This window comes from Gopherus flavomarginatus, chromosome 4 (genome assembly GCF_025201925.1).
Source record: "Gopherus flavomarginatus isolate rGopFla2 chromosome 4, rGopFla2.mat.asm, whole genome shotgun sequence".
NCBI lineage: Eukaryota > Metazoa > Chordata > Testudines > Testudinidae > Gopherus > Gopherus flavomarginatus.
In genome coordinates, this window is record NC_066620.1 from 20,480,055 (window position 1) to 20,494,151 (window position 14,097).

General features: G+C 38.6%; 1 protein-coding gene across 1 annotated transcript in view; it reads left to right on the top strand.

The window, feature by feature from the left end:
* Nucleotides 1-14,097, top strand: part of XPO1 (exportin 1) — an 88,712-nt gene that overhangs the window by 17,820 nt on the left and 56,795 nt on the right. The window contains exons 5-10 of the mRNA XM_050952030.1: nt 11,085-11,146; nt 11,227-11,271; nt 11,415-11,596; nt 12,046-12,094; nt 12,181-12,300; nt 12,447-12,575. Of these exons, the coding sequence (XP_050807987.1) occupies nt 11,085-11,146; nt 11,227-11,271; nt 11,415-11,596; nt 12,046-12,094; nt 12,181-12,300; nt 12,447-12,575 (587 nt within the window). The remainder of the gene's footprint in view (nt 1-11,084; nt 11,147-11,226; nt 11,272-11,414; nt 11,597-12,045; nt 12,095-12,180; nt 12,301-12,446; nt 12,576-14,097) is intronic.

The following is a 14,097-nucleotide window of genomic DNA, read 5'->3' on the forward strand; positions in this document are numbered from 1 at the left end:
AAACTAATTTCATGGTAGTATTAGCTATGTAAAAAATTGTTGAACATGGTTGTCACCGTTCTAAACTTTTTTTATACTCTTTTGTTACTGGTAGTGGGTTTTGTAAAACTTCTGCAGTTCCAGGAGACTTAAAATATTATTTCTGCTATGATTTTTCTCAGTGAAGTTTTGAAATGCACTTGAACTTGTGCTGCTGCTTCTCTTGTGCCAAGCACTACGGTTTCCTGGTTTTAAAGAGGACCTGTTCTTGATGAAGAGTACTGTCTGATGAATACTAATGGAAAAAATCATTGTTTCCCATCCAATGTAATATTTTTGTCCATTTTTAAGATTATTGCTCCAACTATAGATGTAGAAGTGGGATTTGTTTGTGACATCAGTAACAGGAAGTCACACAGTCTCTCAGGAAGTGACGTCAAAGCCAAGATAAAAACATTAAACTCCGTAGAACTTCTGAGAATTTTTCAGGGCTCTAAAGGGACATCTTCAACTTGAAATCTAGTAAGTTTAATAGTAGGTTTCGGTACTAGTTTAATTTTACATTTTCGTTTTTTCTAAAAAACAAAAATATAAAATTAAACAACAACCTTCTTGCTTTGTGTAAGACATAAGCAAAATGGGTCACTGAGAATAGAGAATTGGTACAGACTGTATATGAAGTTTAGTCAAATTAACGTGTTTAATAGATGTTCAGATGGTAGAGGATGAAACCATTGGCAGGGCATAATTTACTAAGTAGATTTATTTTAAATTGGGGGAGCGGGAGAAATTGGCTGTAAACATGCTTATTTGACTCAAGAAGACAAATGCAGAAGGCATAGAAGAAAGCAGTTTTGAGTAAGATCATTGTGGGAAAGATTGTGGGCATCTTTGTTCTTGCCCAACAATGTCACATTGGGCCTCCAAGTAAAGTAGGCTCTCTGTTCCTCTCCTCTTGCACCATTTCTCTATACAGTGCTTACCATAGCTGCTCTCCTTCACGCACTCTGTCATTTGCAGAGCAGTTGGCAGCTGATTGATATGTTTGATGCTTATTTAGACTTCCTACAATTGGAGCTGGAAGGTGGGGGAAAACTGGAGGGTCAGCAGTTGATGCTGAGGACAGAGTAGTTGTCAGCTCAGCACCACTTGTGTCTCCTAGTGGAGAGGGACAGGGGTAAAGAAGTAGGTGGCAACAGTCCCAACATCACAATATGTGGTAAAAGCTCAGGATATCTGATGGAGGAGTGAACTGGTTGACCAGATATAACACATTTTCATGAGTAAATGACTTAAACGTGCATTGGATTAACGAATGCACAGGCCAGATAAAACCAGTTGTGTGTGAGGTAAGGGGCGGGGGAGGGGAAATAGACCAAACTGTCTTAGATGTTACTTGTAACAGTAGCTGAAAAATCACTCTTCTATTGAAAATCACACTCATCTACACTATACTCTTTAGTTTCATTTGTCTTTTGGCAGGTTGGGACTATCAGTCCAGTATTAGGGCTGGGATTGTGTTTTACTTGCTTTCAGCTACTATAATGATCATAGTTGGACTAGTAGCTAAAAGAAACTAAAATACAACCCTAGTTTTAAAACTAAACAATCTACTTCTGTTTTCTGCCCTACATCCTGGGAACTGTGTCGGGAAGGAGAGAGAGCCAGATACGCGGAGTTGTGGTATGGCTTGATGGCTCCATCTTTTTGGCTTCAGCAGCATCAGATGGAGGAGGGGGTTGAGCCTGCAGAATGAGTATTTCAGTTCTGCCATGTTTTCATCTTTTGCATTTTACTAATGGCTGAGGCCTGATAGCAGAGAACTGAACTTCTCTAACCTTTATCTGGCTATCTAATTGCCCATAAGATGATCATAGGTGGAGCTGAGGCCTGCTCAGTTTGACCCAATCATCCAATTGAAGGATGGATAAAAGTAAAATATGGGGCCAGATTTAAGATTGACTTTTTAGGAGTTTAACCTACACTAACAAAATAAGCAGTATGACACCAATACTTCAGAATCAGGTAATTTTAATTACCATCTTATTTTTACAACGCTTACCATCCTCTGGCTGGATTTTTACAGTAAATATTTATTGAAACTTAGTTAAAGAAGTAATGACTTACCTTGAAACCTGGGGATGCCAGCTACTTTCAAATGGGAAAAAAACATTGGTTTCTGCTGATAGTCACAATCCTGATAAGTTCTGTAGCTGTTTAAAATTAGGTCTGGATTCAATTGTGAATGGAAGAAAACAAGGTTATTGGGATGACCTGATTTAATGATTTGGTGATCATGAGGTCTATGGGAGATGAACCAGTGACGTGTGCCATTGGAAAGCTGAACCTCTTAATTTTTCCTTTGGGATACAGAATTTGTTTCTAGTCTTATTTGTGAGAGACAAACTAGTTAAACTGTTTTAAAATGGTTATTGGTTCCTCAGAATGGCCATATTTATTGTTACTGATGCGGGCTTAAGTAGTAGTAGGTGTTGGACTAGTGGAATTTCTATTCATTGGGATTTTTTTTTTTTTTTTTTTGCCTTCAGTCCACAGTTCCAAATACAGGAAGCAATCTTCTGAAGATGTGTCCTTTGAACATGGATCTCTACTCTCATTTTGCCTTGAATTTCTCAATACTGTACAGCCCTATTGGCGATTGGCATTTTGAGGTGTTCTGGGACTAGTGCTTTTGAAGTTGTGCACAGCTACGTTTGGTTTTCTCAAGTATTGAGTTTAGTTTTTAAAATTGATGAATATATTGGTCACTTTTGTGCTGATTTTAACTGTATCCTTCGTGATTTGATTCCAGATCAGGAACAAAGATAAAGTCAGTGGTTTAAAGTACTTTATAAATTTAGTGTTTTTAAAGGCCTATCCAAAAAAAAAAAAAAAAAAGCCATCTGGACAAACATGGATTCTTGGAATACAGAACTCTTGGGAAGATGTTAAGATAAAAAAGAAAAGTATAAAGACTAAGTGTCTGTCCCAGTGTACTGTTGGCAACTTGGTCTCTGCCATATTGAGGTGTCAAGATGCGGGTCACAAAAGGGATGAGCTAGACTTGCTGCTAGGGTGCTCAGCTCTTGGGAGAACGCATTGCTTTTGTCAATTCCCAGTGTACAAGGTGACTTTGCAAGCTCTGGAAGAAAATATATTAAGGCCTCTGAGGGGTAGAGTGGGAAGAAGGATATGTTGGTTCAGTCCAGACATTGAACTAGTGCCTTTTGAGTATATGAGTAGTAAAATGGCACACAGTTTTGAATGCAAGCACTTTAGTTAATAAAATGAAGGAAAAAATACTACATGTTCAGCAGTGATTGCTGATGCAAAGTCATCTGATGCTTATTTAATTTTTTTTAAAATGTTTTATAAGTTTTTTGTATAGGGCTGATTAGTATTAGGAACTTTGTAATCTACTATAATGTTACTTTTAACTAATGAGAGCACACTTATAGGGAATGTCCCATGATAATGGGAAACTGAGAACTAGGTTGGTTTTCTGGTACAAAATATGGAAAGCTTGCCCAGAAAGATATTGTGCCTATGGTCCAGTAATAGAGATAATTGACTTTGGAATGTGAAATGAAATTCTACTTTTGTGGTAAAGGTAGCTTATCTTTCATTGAGTTAGTGTGGACACCTGTTTAATCAGTCTATTATGAAATGTGAACATTTTTCTCTAGCATCATTTGACAATGAATGTGTTCAGTGACAGTATAACGCATTGGCTAAGATCAAGGGGCTTAGTTTAGTACTAAGCTCTTGGCCTACCAAAAGCAGGGAACTGTAGAAGCAGCTTATTCCTAGGGTGCGACGACAGACTCTTTCTCTCTTCTCCCTCCTCCCCCATTTTACAGCTCTAGTGGGTTATGGAATTAGGTTGGCATTAGAGCTGTCAATTAATCGCAGTTAACTCACATAATTAACTCAAATTAATTGCACTGTTAAACAATATAATACCAATTGAAATGTATTAAATATTTTGGATATTTTTCTACATTTTCATATATATTGTATTGTTTTGTAATTGAAATCAGTGTTTATTACAAATATTTGCACTGTAAAAATGATAAAAGAAATATTTTTCAGTTCACCTCATACAAGCACTGTAGTTCAATCTTCGTTGTGAAAGTACAATTTACAAGTGTAGATTTTTTTGGCTACATAACTGCACTCTAAAACAAAACAGTACAAAACTTCAGAGCCTATAAGTCCACTCAGTCCTCCTTCTTATTCAACCAATCACTAAGACAAACAAGCTTGTTTACGTTTCAGGATCTAATGCTGGCTTCTTCTTTCTTACAATGTCACCTGAACGTGAGAACAGGCATTTGCATGGCATTTTTGTAGCTAGCGTTGCAAGAATTTGTGTGCCAGATATGTAAATATTCATATGCCCTTTTGTGCTTCAGCCACTATTCCAGAGGACGTGCTTCCATGCTGATGACGCTCGTTTAAAAAAGAAAAAAAAGAAGCTAATTAAATTTATGACTAAACTCCTTGGGGGAGAGTTGTATGTCCCCTGCTCTGTTTTATCCACATCCTGTTATATATTTCATGTTATAGCTATCTTGGATGATGACCCAGCACATTTTCATTTTAAGAACACTTTCACTGCAGATTTCACAAAATGCAAAGAAAGTACCAGTGTGAGATTTCTAAAGATAGCTATAGCACTTGACCTAAACTTTAAGAATCTGAAGTGTCTTCCAAAATCTGAGAGGGACAAAGTGTGGAGCATGCTTTCAGAAGTTTTAAAAGAGCAACACTCCGATGTAGAAAATACAGAACCCAAACCACCAAAAAAGAAAATCAGTTTTCTGCTGGTGGCATCTGACTAAAATAATGAAAATGAACATGCGTCAGTCTGCACTGCTTTGGATTGTTATTGAGCAGAACCCATTATTAGCATGGACGCATGTCCCCTGGAATGGTGGTTGAAGCATGAAGAGACACGTGAATCTTTAGCACATCTGTCACGTAAATATTTGGTGACATCTGCTACAACAGTGCCATGAGAATACCTGTTCTCACTTTTAGGTGACATTTTAAGCAAGAAACTGGCAGCATTATCTCCTGAAAATGTAAACAAATTTGTTTGAGTGATTGGTTGAACAAGATGTAGGACTGAGTGGACTTGATTTTTATTTTTGAAAGCAGGTTTTTTTGTACATAATTCTACATTTGTAAGTTCAACTTTCATGATAGAGATTGCACTATAGTACTTGTATTAGGTGAATTGAAAAATACTATTTTATTCTTCTACAGTGCAAACACTTGTAATCTAAAGATAAAGTGAGCACTATACATTTTGTGTTCTGTGTTGTAACTGAAGTCAGTGTATTTGAAAATGTAGAAAACACCCAAAAATATTTAAATAAATGGTATTCTGTTATTGTTTAACAATGCACTTAATCACAATCAATTTTTTTAATCGCTTGACAGCCCTAGTTGGCTTACTTCATTGATGGGGAGAGGGCACATACTGATGTACTTTAATTGGGGGAATAAGAGTCTGCATAAAACTTTCAGGGAGAGGACAGGAAGGGAAAAAAGATGGTTTTTTCCCCCTACTTTTTATAAGAACAAGAAAATAGGATGTTGTACTAAATGCCACTCTTTTTTATTATTCATCGTTTCCAAAGCCAGAAGGGATCATTGTGATTATCTAGTCTAGTGGTTTTCAGCCTTTTTCATTTGCAAACCACTCTCAACTCTAAAGGTGTTAAAAGTAATTTAGGATAGTGGGGAAAGTATTATCGCTTTCTAAAGGGTACTGGCAAGAAGACAGTATTTCAGAGCTTGTTCAAACCTGACATGTATCTTGGCCAATTATCACAAGAGTCATGGATCTCAATCTGTGATCTTGGAGGTATGAGTACGGGATTTGGAGTCCAGAAGTCTTGAATTCTAGTCCTAATTCTAATATGGAATTTCCTTGAGCTTTCACTTCAGTTTTGCCTTTGTTTCCCTTTCTGTATAAAGTGAGAGTATTTAATTGCCTGTCTCACATATGGTTAGTTTATTTTTTTATAGTACTTAAAATATTAAACTTGCTTTTAGATAGATGCAGTTTCATTGCTATATATCTGTTTAAAATTCAGTATTATGCATAAAGGTCTTAAGTTCACAAGGTAGTTTTGTGACATACTTGTCACTTATGTAGTACCTTCTATCTGAGGATCTGCGTGCACTTGCATAATCCAGTTAAGGGTACACATTGTCACGTAATAGAGGATAGGAACAGACATTATAGTTCAGTCAGGACTGAGGCCTCATTGAACATGGACTGTTCAGATACAGACAAGGGATTACAACCTAAAATGTGTGTTTTTTTAAAAAGCAGCAAACATGCCGAAGTGTGGGAGGCATTTCCCATTTCACAGTTTAGTTAAGATGATTACAATATTTATTAAATTTAGGTATTGTGTCCGCTGCTGTTGTCCAGCTGTCCATTCAACCCATTGTTTAGCCAGAGTCTCCCCTGAAACCCTTTCTTTCCAGAATGGCTTCCAGCTTCACGATATAGACTTGCTCCTCCATAGCAGAGTATTGTCTGCAAGATGTTTAGGATGTGTCTACACTGGAATAAAAGACCTGTAGCTGTCCTGGGTCAGCTGACTCTGGCTTCAGGGCTAAAAATTGCTGTGTAGGTATTTGGGCTCAGGTTGGAACCCGGGTTCTGGGATCCTCCCCTTTTGGAGAGTCCCAGATCTTGGGCTCCAGCTTGAGTTTGAAAGTTTTACACAGCAATTTTACAGCCCCCCAAGCCAGAGTTCACTGACCCAAACACCTGTGGCTGGCCTAATTGCTGTGTAGGTGTTCCCTTACAGTCAGTCTTGTAATCTTCTAAGATGTCTCTAACTGGTGTCTTGATTGAAAAAGAGACATTCTGCTCTTGTTCATTTGTGGTTTATGAACACTTCATTCTTTTGTATAATATGGGGGAAGACCGCAAAGTAAACTTCTATGAAGCTTTCAGTGTGCTTCCAGAACATATGTGGGAGAAAGGAGAACACTTTCATAATGGTGTGTGGAAGTTTAAAATTTTTCAAGCTTGAACAGAAGTAGTAATGGAGAATGCAGTTTATGAAACAAGTTCTTCATGTGCTTGACTCACTATTTAAACAAGTTTAAACATATCTTGTGACAGCAGTTCTGTTGAGTTGCTCTCATAATGAAACATTATTGTAAACTTTATCGAAGGGTTAAAGTTAAAATATTTTTTACTCCTAGTCAGAAATGTATCTATGGCTTGGTCTGTTAAAAGAATCTGAAGTAGAATTGCATAATACTCCCTGTAAGTAATATATGGTTACAGTAGAATTGAATAGTCTCCGCTCCCCAAAAGCAATGGGAACTGGGTAGTGTAGGCTTTTTTAATGGGTTGCGGCAGTGGTGGGGAACCCAGGGCCCACGGGCCGAATCCGTCCCATTGGTTAATTTCATCCGCCCACACCCCTCTTCGGGGCTGGAGCTGCAAGCACTGGCTCGCCCCGCTGTGGGGGAAAACCTGAGCCATCATGCCTCCCTGGGCGGATCAGTGGCCCGTGATTGTGTGTGGGGTGTTTGTTTTTTGTTTTTTGTTTTTTGTTTTTTGTTTTTTTTTGGTGCCCCCCCCCCCCCCCCCCCCCCCCCCCCCCCCCCCCCCCCCCCCCCCGTGGGTCAATGGCCTGTGTGAGAGAGAGAGAAGGTTCCCTACCCCTAGGGTAAGAAATAAGTTACTTCTCAGTAACTAGGTAAAATCTATAAAAAGTCACTTATGTTGGTCATGTGACCATTTATATGCAAAGTGCTTTAAGTTCCTAGTCCATTGTTGTCTACAGTAGTGGTTCTCAACCAGGGTGCATGTACTCCTGGGGATACATCAACTCATTTAGATATTTTGCCTAGTCTTACAACAGGTTACATAAAAAGCTCTAGCGAAGTCAGGACAAACTAAAATTTCGTACAGAGAAAATGAGAAAGTAAGCAGTTTTTCAGTAATAGTGTGTGGTGACGCTTTTGTATTTTTATATCTGATTTTGTAAGCAAGTAGTTGAGGGTACGCAAGACAAATCACTCCTGAAAGGGGCTCAGTAGTCTGGAAAGGTTGAGAGCCACTGCTCTAATCCAGTGGCTCACAAATGTTTTTCATGTCATGTCTCCCTTTGGACTTACTTCTGTTAACATGACCCCTGGGCTGGAAGAGAGGAGTGCTTCCTTCTGTCCTGAGGGAGATATTTGGGTGGGGTTGGGCTGAAAGAGAAGTTGTGTGAGTCTAGGAGAGCAGAGAAAGGGACTTGTTGAGGTGGGAGAAGAGGGGATGGGTATGAAGGGGGCTGACTGGAGGTGGGATGGAAGACAGCCTGGTTTGTGGAAAGGCACCAATACTATGTGCTGGCAACAGCAAAGTGGATGGAGGATATTTACTCATGCTGCGGGCAGCTGCTAAGTGTGTCCCAGCCCTGGAGGCACCTGTACAGCCCCAGGTATCAGTGGCTGCTGGGGTAGAAGGCACTGAATGCCCACATATCATCCCCACTACACCACATTGCTGGTGGTCTTGGCCTAGCTTTCTACTCCTGGCAGTGGTAGTGCAACCGCTGGGTATTCAGCAGGGCTTTGGAGCGGAGCCCGGAGCAGTGGAGCTGTAGGTTTTTGCCTGGAGCTGGAGCGGAGCACAGCTCCAAAGCCCTGGTATTCAGGCCCTGAGCAGGCACATTGGCCCTGTCACAGGTTCCCACTGCCAGAGGATCTCACCAACACAACCACAGGGAGTATTGGTGCCTCACCCTGAGCCTGGTTAACAAAATGGTACACACTATGCATGACATGCACGTAACTTCCAGCGCCACGCAGCTCTGCTCAGGTTTGGCCCATCAGCCTTTGCATAATTTTCAACTCCTCATGACTCCCAGTTTGGGGACCACTGCTCTAATCACTTCACAACTGGTAGTGGATCCAAATGTTACATGGCTTTAAGTGGCTATAATATCTTGTTTCTGGAAAAAGTGTATTTAAACTATTATTCAGAAGAAAAAAATATTTCTAGAAAAGTTTCTTTTCAGTTGTCTAGTATATGACAGATTCTCTAATTGCTGTGTGAAAGCCAAATAGAAGTGGGACTGTTAATGAATAAGTACTATATTTGCTTTAAAATCAAAAAAGTAAAGTGCGTTCAATCTATGGCAGTCTTATAAAACTATTACACATATCAGTCGAGGCCCAATCTGTGGACCTGAACTGATGTGTTAGTGACTTGTGTTGTGATGATGATGGAAAAAATTAGAGACTGTAGGGAAGCATAATTTTGATAAGCTCACACATGGCATCTGATGATGGAAAAAATATGACCGGAACTTTTTAAAATTTATTAAATTTTTTTCAAATGATTTCAAATGGGCAAGAGAAACAGAATAGTGTCTCTATGGCCATGCCTGTACAGAGGGAAATTTACAAAAACATTCCCACTGGGTCAGTTGAAATTATATTAAAAATGGTCAGAAACATAATGTAGAGAAAGCTAGGCCTGTTTTTACCACCATTTTTGTTAAACCAACTGAAAAACATGTTTAAAGTGGTGGTTAAAACAGGTCTAGCTATAGCCTTGTCTGCACTATATATTTCCTACCATTTTAAAACCAATCTAGCTAAACTTGTGTGGGGTTTTGTTTTGTTTTTAAAGATTTTCAAAGTGTAGACAAACCCTAAAAGTGATAGGGGATGGGAATACACTGTACTCAGTGAACTCTCTTGCAGCGTTGCCGTAGCTGCCAATTTCTTATGTTCGCAATATTGTAACCGTGTTGGTCCCAGAATATTAGATACACAAGGTGGGTGAGGAAATATCCTTTATTGGACCAACTTCTGCTGGTGAAAGAGGCAAGTTTTCGAGCTACACAGAACTCTTCTTCTAATTGCTGTATTTGACATTTTTGACTGGCTAGTGTCAGACTCAGTTCCTGGGGAAAAGTAGCCTAATAGGCTTTCCACAGTTGTTACCCAAGGTATCTTGTATTTCACATTTTTGCAGCAGCCTCCATATTTGTGAAGCCCAAGAAACGTGGCAGAACTTCTAGTGACAGTAAAGTACATAGATTCATTTGGATTTGTCATGGTATAAACCCCTACTCTGAACCTTAGCGTCCAAAAGATGGGGTACCAGCATGAATTTCTCTAAGCTCAATTACCAGCTTAGTACTTGTAGTGCTGCCACCAACCAGGAATTCCAGTGCCTGGTACACTCTGGTCCCCCCAAGACCCAGTCCCCCTGGATCTTACCACAAGGAAAGTAAACCCTTTCCCTCACCGTTGCCTCTCCCAGACTTCCCCTCCCTGGGTTACCCTGGAAGATCACTGTGATTCAAACTCCTTGAATCTTAAAACAGAGAGGAAAATCCACCTTCCCCCCTCCTTCTCTCTCCCCCTCCCAGACTTTCCCTGAGAGAGAAAGTAATCCTAACACAGAGAGAAATTAACCTTTCTCTCCCCCTTCCCTCCTTTCTCCCCACCAATTCCCTGGTGGATCCAGACCCAGTCCCCTGGGGTCTCCCCAGAATAAAAAACAATCAGGTTCTTAAACAAGAAAAGCTTTTAATTAAACAGAGAAAAACAGTAAAAATTATCTTTGTACATTTAAAATGGAATAGGTGCATGGTCTTTCAGCATTAGACACTGGGAATACCTTCCCAGCCCAAGTATACAAGTACAGGCAAAAGAGATATGAAGCAGTTTTGTTTTATTAACTCTTACTTATCTGTTTATGACAGGATTAGAGCACGGAGTCTATTGAAATTAAAATAAGAAAATTTAACATTCCATTTCTTAGTCATTCTGCAGCTTCCTTTGTTTTAACAAGAAGACTTCCATTTGATGCAGTTCATGCAACTAAAATATGCATGTGATTGGAAGACACTAACTAATATTCTTTGGGGAATTTCAGATGTTTTTGGATTGTTCCAGTTGATCCCCGTGCGTGTGTAATTAAAACTAGCTTGAAGTTGTACATGTGCACACTGCTGAGAGACTGTTTAATGCTTCTGGATTCAGGGTTCCATGTGTAGGTAGTTTATCCATAATAGCAGATCAAGCTGAAAATTAATTTTTAACTCTCTTTGTAGGAATAAAAAAGTATGTTGTCGGCTTAATTATCAAGACCTCATCTGATCCAACATGTGTAGAAGTAAGTGAATTCTCTTTAGGGACATGGGAAGGGAGGAAAACATTACTGATAACTTAACTCTCTCTCTTTCTCTACTCTAGAAAGAAAAAGTGTATATTGGAAAACTGAATATGATTCTTGTTCAGGTAAACTCTAGCTGCTACTTTATTTTTAATCTTGCATTAAGAAAATTATACACCTAACAAATTTAACCAGAAGAACTGGTTTGCGTATGGAATGTCTAGAAAGAAAGCTGTACCAACCACATGGATGTTCTATGTACTTTCAGATATTGAAACAGGAATGGCCCAAACACTGGCCAACATTCATAAGTGATATCGTAGGGGCAAGCCGGACAAGTGAGAGTCTTTGCCAGAACAATATGGTGATCCTTAAACTGTTAAGTGAAGAAGTTTTTGACTTCTCCAGTGGACAGATAACACAAGTGAAAGCGAAGCATTTGAAAGACAGGCAAGTAAAATATTCTGTAATTTTTCACATACTTCTGATGTACATCAAATTTTCAGTTGCTGCTGCAGAATTGCTCTCATCAAAGGTTTTTGGTTAGCTACCGTAGTAGCTTTTTTAATTTGAGATTCAATTTGAGTATTTTGATTCCCTTTTTCTTAGTGACATTGTTAAACCTTACCAGACTCATTTAGCAGCTGTGTACACTTCTGCTTTGTGATCAGCTTCTACATTTATATGTATTGTGGTGTAGTTCAGCCCTCTTAGTTGTGAGCAGGACTGGTGTTCTGTGCCTGTGATTGCAAATCCGATTTGCACATGGGGAGAGATTTGTATAATTTTCACAGAAACTTTTCTCTTACTGGCAAAGCAGCATTATTGAAGTGGACAGTGTAGTTTACTGAATGTGGCAATGCTGAATGTTTAACATCTTACTATTTTATTTTTTTTAGTATGTGCAATGAATTCTCTCAGATATTTCAACTGTGTCAGTTTGTGATGGTAAGTCTAATTTCAATAACTTTTTAAAATAGAGTGGAATTTTGTAAGAAGAGAGTAAACTAGTTTATATATTTGTTCCATTACAGGAAAATTCCCAAAATGCTCCTCTTGTTCATGCAACTTTGGAAACTTTGCTAAGATTCCTTAACTGGATTCCACTGGGATACATTTTTGAGACCAAGTTAATCAGCACATTAATATACAAGGTAATCATGTGGGCTTTTGTGTTTGTTTTTCATTGATAATTACCAACAAATAAAATGGAAGCTTTGGTTAACTGAAATAAAATGCTTAATATGTAATTTGCCTTTTTGTAATATCCCTAATCTTCTTTCTGAAATCTTTCTTATAGTTTTTAAATGTTCCCATGTTTCGAAACGTCTCATTGAAGTGCCTCACAGAGATTGCAGGTGTCAGTGTAAGCCAGTATGAGGAACAGTTTGTAACCCTCTTTACGCTAACCATGATGCAGTTGAAACAGGTAACTTTTTTAACTTAGTACAAAATAAACTTTCCCAATTGAAATTTTGACTGTTTTTTTTTTTTTTTTTTAGGAAAATGATTTTAATAGAGGAAGCTTAGCTTATATTTGCCAATACACATTCATTATAGAAAACTAGCTATCTTTTTGCAGCAGAATGTTATACTGTAAGTTTATTTTTAAAGATGTTACTAAGATTCATTCAAAAGTTAGGTTCACAAGCAAAATACTTCTTAAACTGAAGTTAAGATTGTAAGTACCTATTGGTTACTTGAAGAGTATCTTTTCAGGCTACTGTTATATTCAAGATCAGGTTAAGACAAACACAACAAAAACATCAGAAAACATGAAAATGCATAGTTGAGATTATCTAAACCACCATTTGTTTTTTTCCTGCTGTCATTGACTTGACCTTGCAAGTTCACCTAGCTTGCGTTTAAAAAAAAGCAAAAAAAAAAGTTAATGCATTTGATGGAAGCTTTCGTAAGGACTTCACAAAACACTGCAGACTGTTGTGTAGTAAAATCACTAAATCGGTATGTCTTCATTGTGTACATTACATAATATTTTACCTGGTCCTTAAATCTGTAACCTCAGGTATGGTAGTTGAATCCTTCTGAATGACTTAGTTTAGACATGTATTTCTGCAGTTGAAACCAGAAATCCCCCTGGTGATTATCCTATATGATACCCTTGGAAGTGTTTGCTTTTATTGAAATTTATATAAAAGCAGTCTGATTTTTTTTTTTTTAACTCTAGCTGTTTGACCTTAAAGGATGACCTCTCTGTAAGAACATGCCGCACTCTTGTTCAGTCTGTCTATCAATAAGTGAATTTAGATTACTTTTAAGTTTTCAGTCACTGATACGTTGATGTGCATTGTTTCAGTACAGAATTGTCTTCTAGTTTTTAGTTTTGTAGTTGGTGTTTATATTAGAAAAAAGATTTGGTGTTTGATAACAAGAGCATACCAGTAGGAATATACTACCAACCACCTGCCAGGATGATGATGGTAATAGTTAGATGATCAGGGAGATTAGAGGCTGTAAAAACAGAAAACTCAATAATAGTGGGGGATTTCAACTATACCCCATACTGACTGACTGGGTGTATGTCACACTCTAGGATGAGATGCAGAGGTAAAATTTCTAGACATCATTAGTGACCGCTTCTTGGAGCAGCTTGTCCTGGAACCTACAAAAGGAGAGGCTATTCTCGATTTAGTCCTAAGTGGAGCATAGGTTCTTGTTCGAGTGTTTGCTCATGTCCATTCCGTGTGGGGGGATTGTGCACTGTGTGCCCCATTGCTGGAGATTTTTCCCTTAGAGCCAGCCCAGTGGATACCACTAGCACCCTCTGGAGCCACGCACGCTCATGTACCAGTATAAGAGGTGCTGCCAACCACATGCTCGCTCAATTCCTTCTTACCGCTGCTGGAACAACCCCCCTTGCTTGGGCAAAGCTTCTTCCCAATGGGTTTTGGATTCTAATTCTTAGTTTGTTCGTTAAACATAGTTTTTTG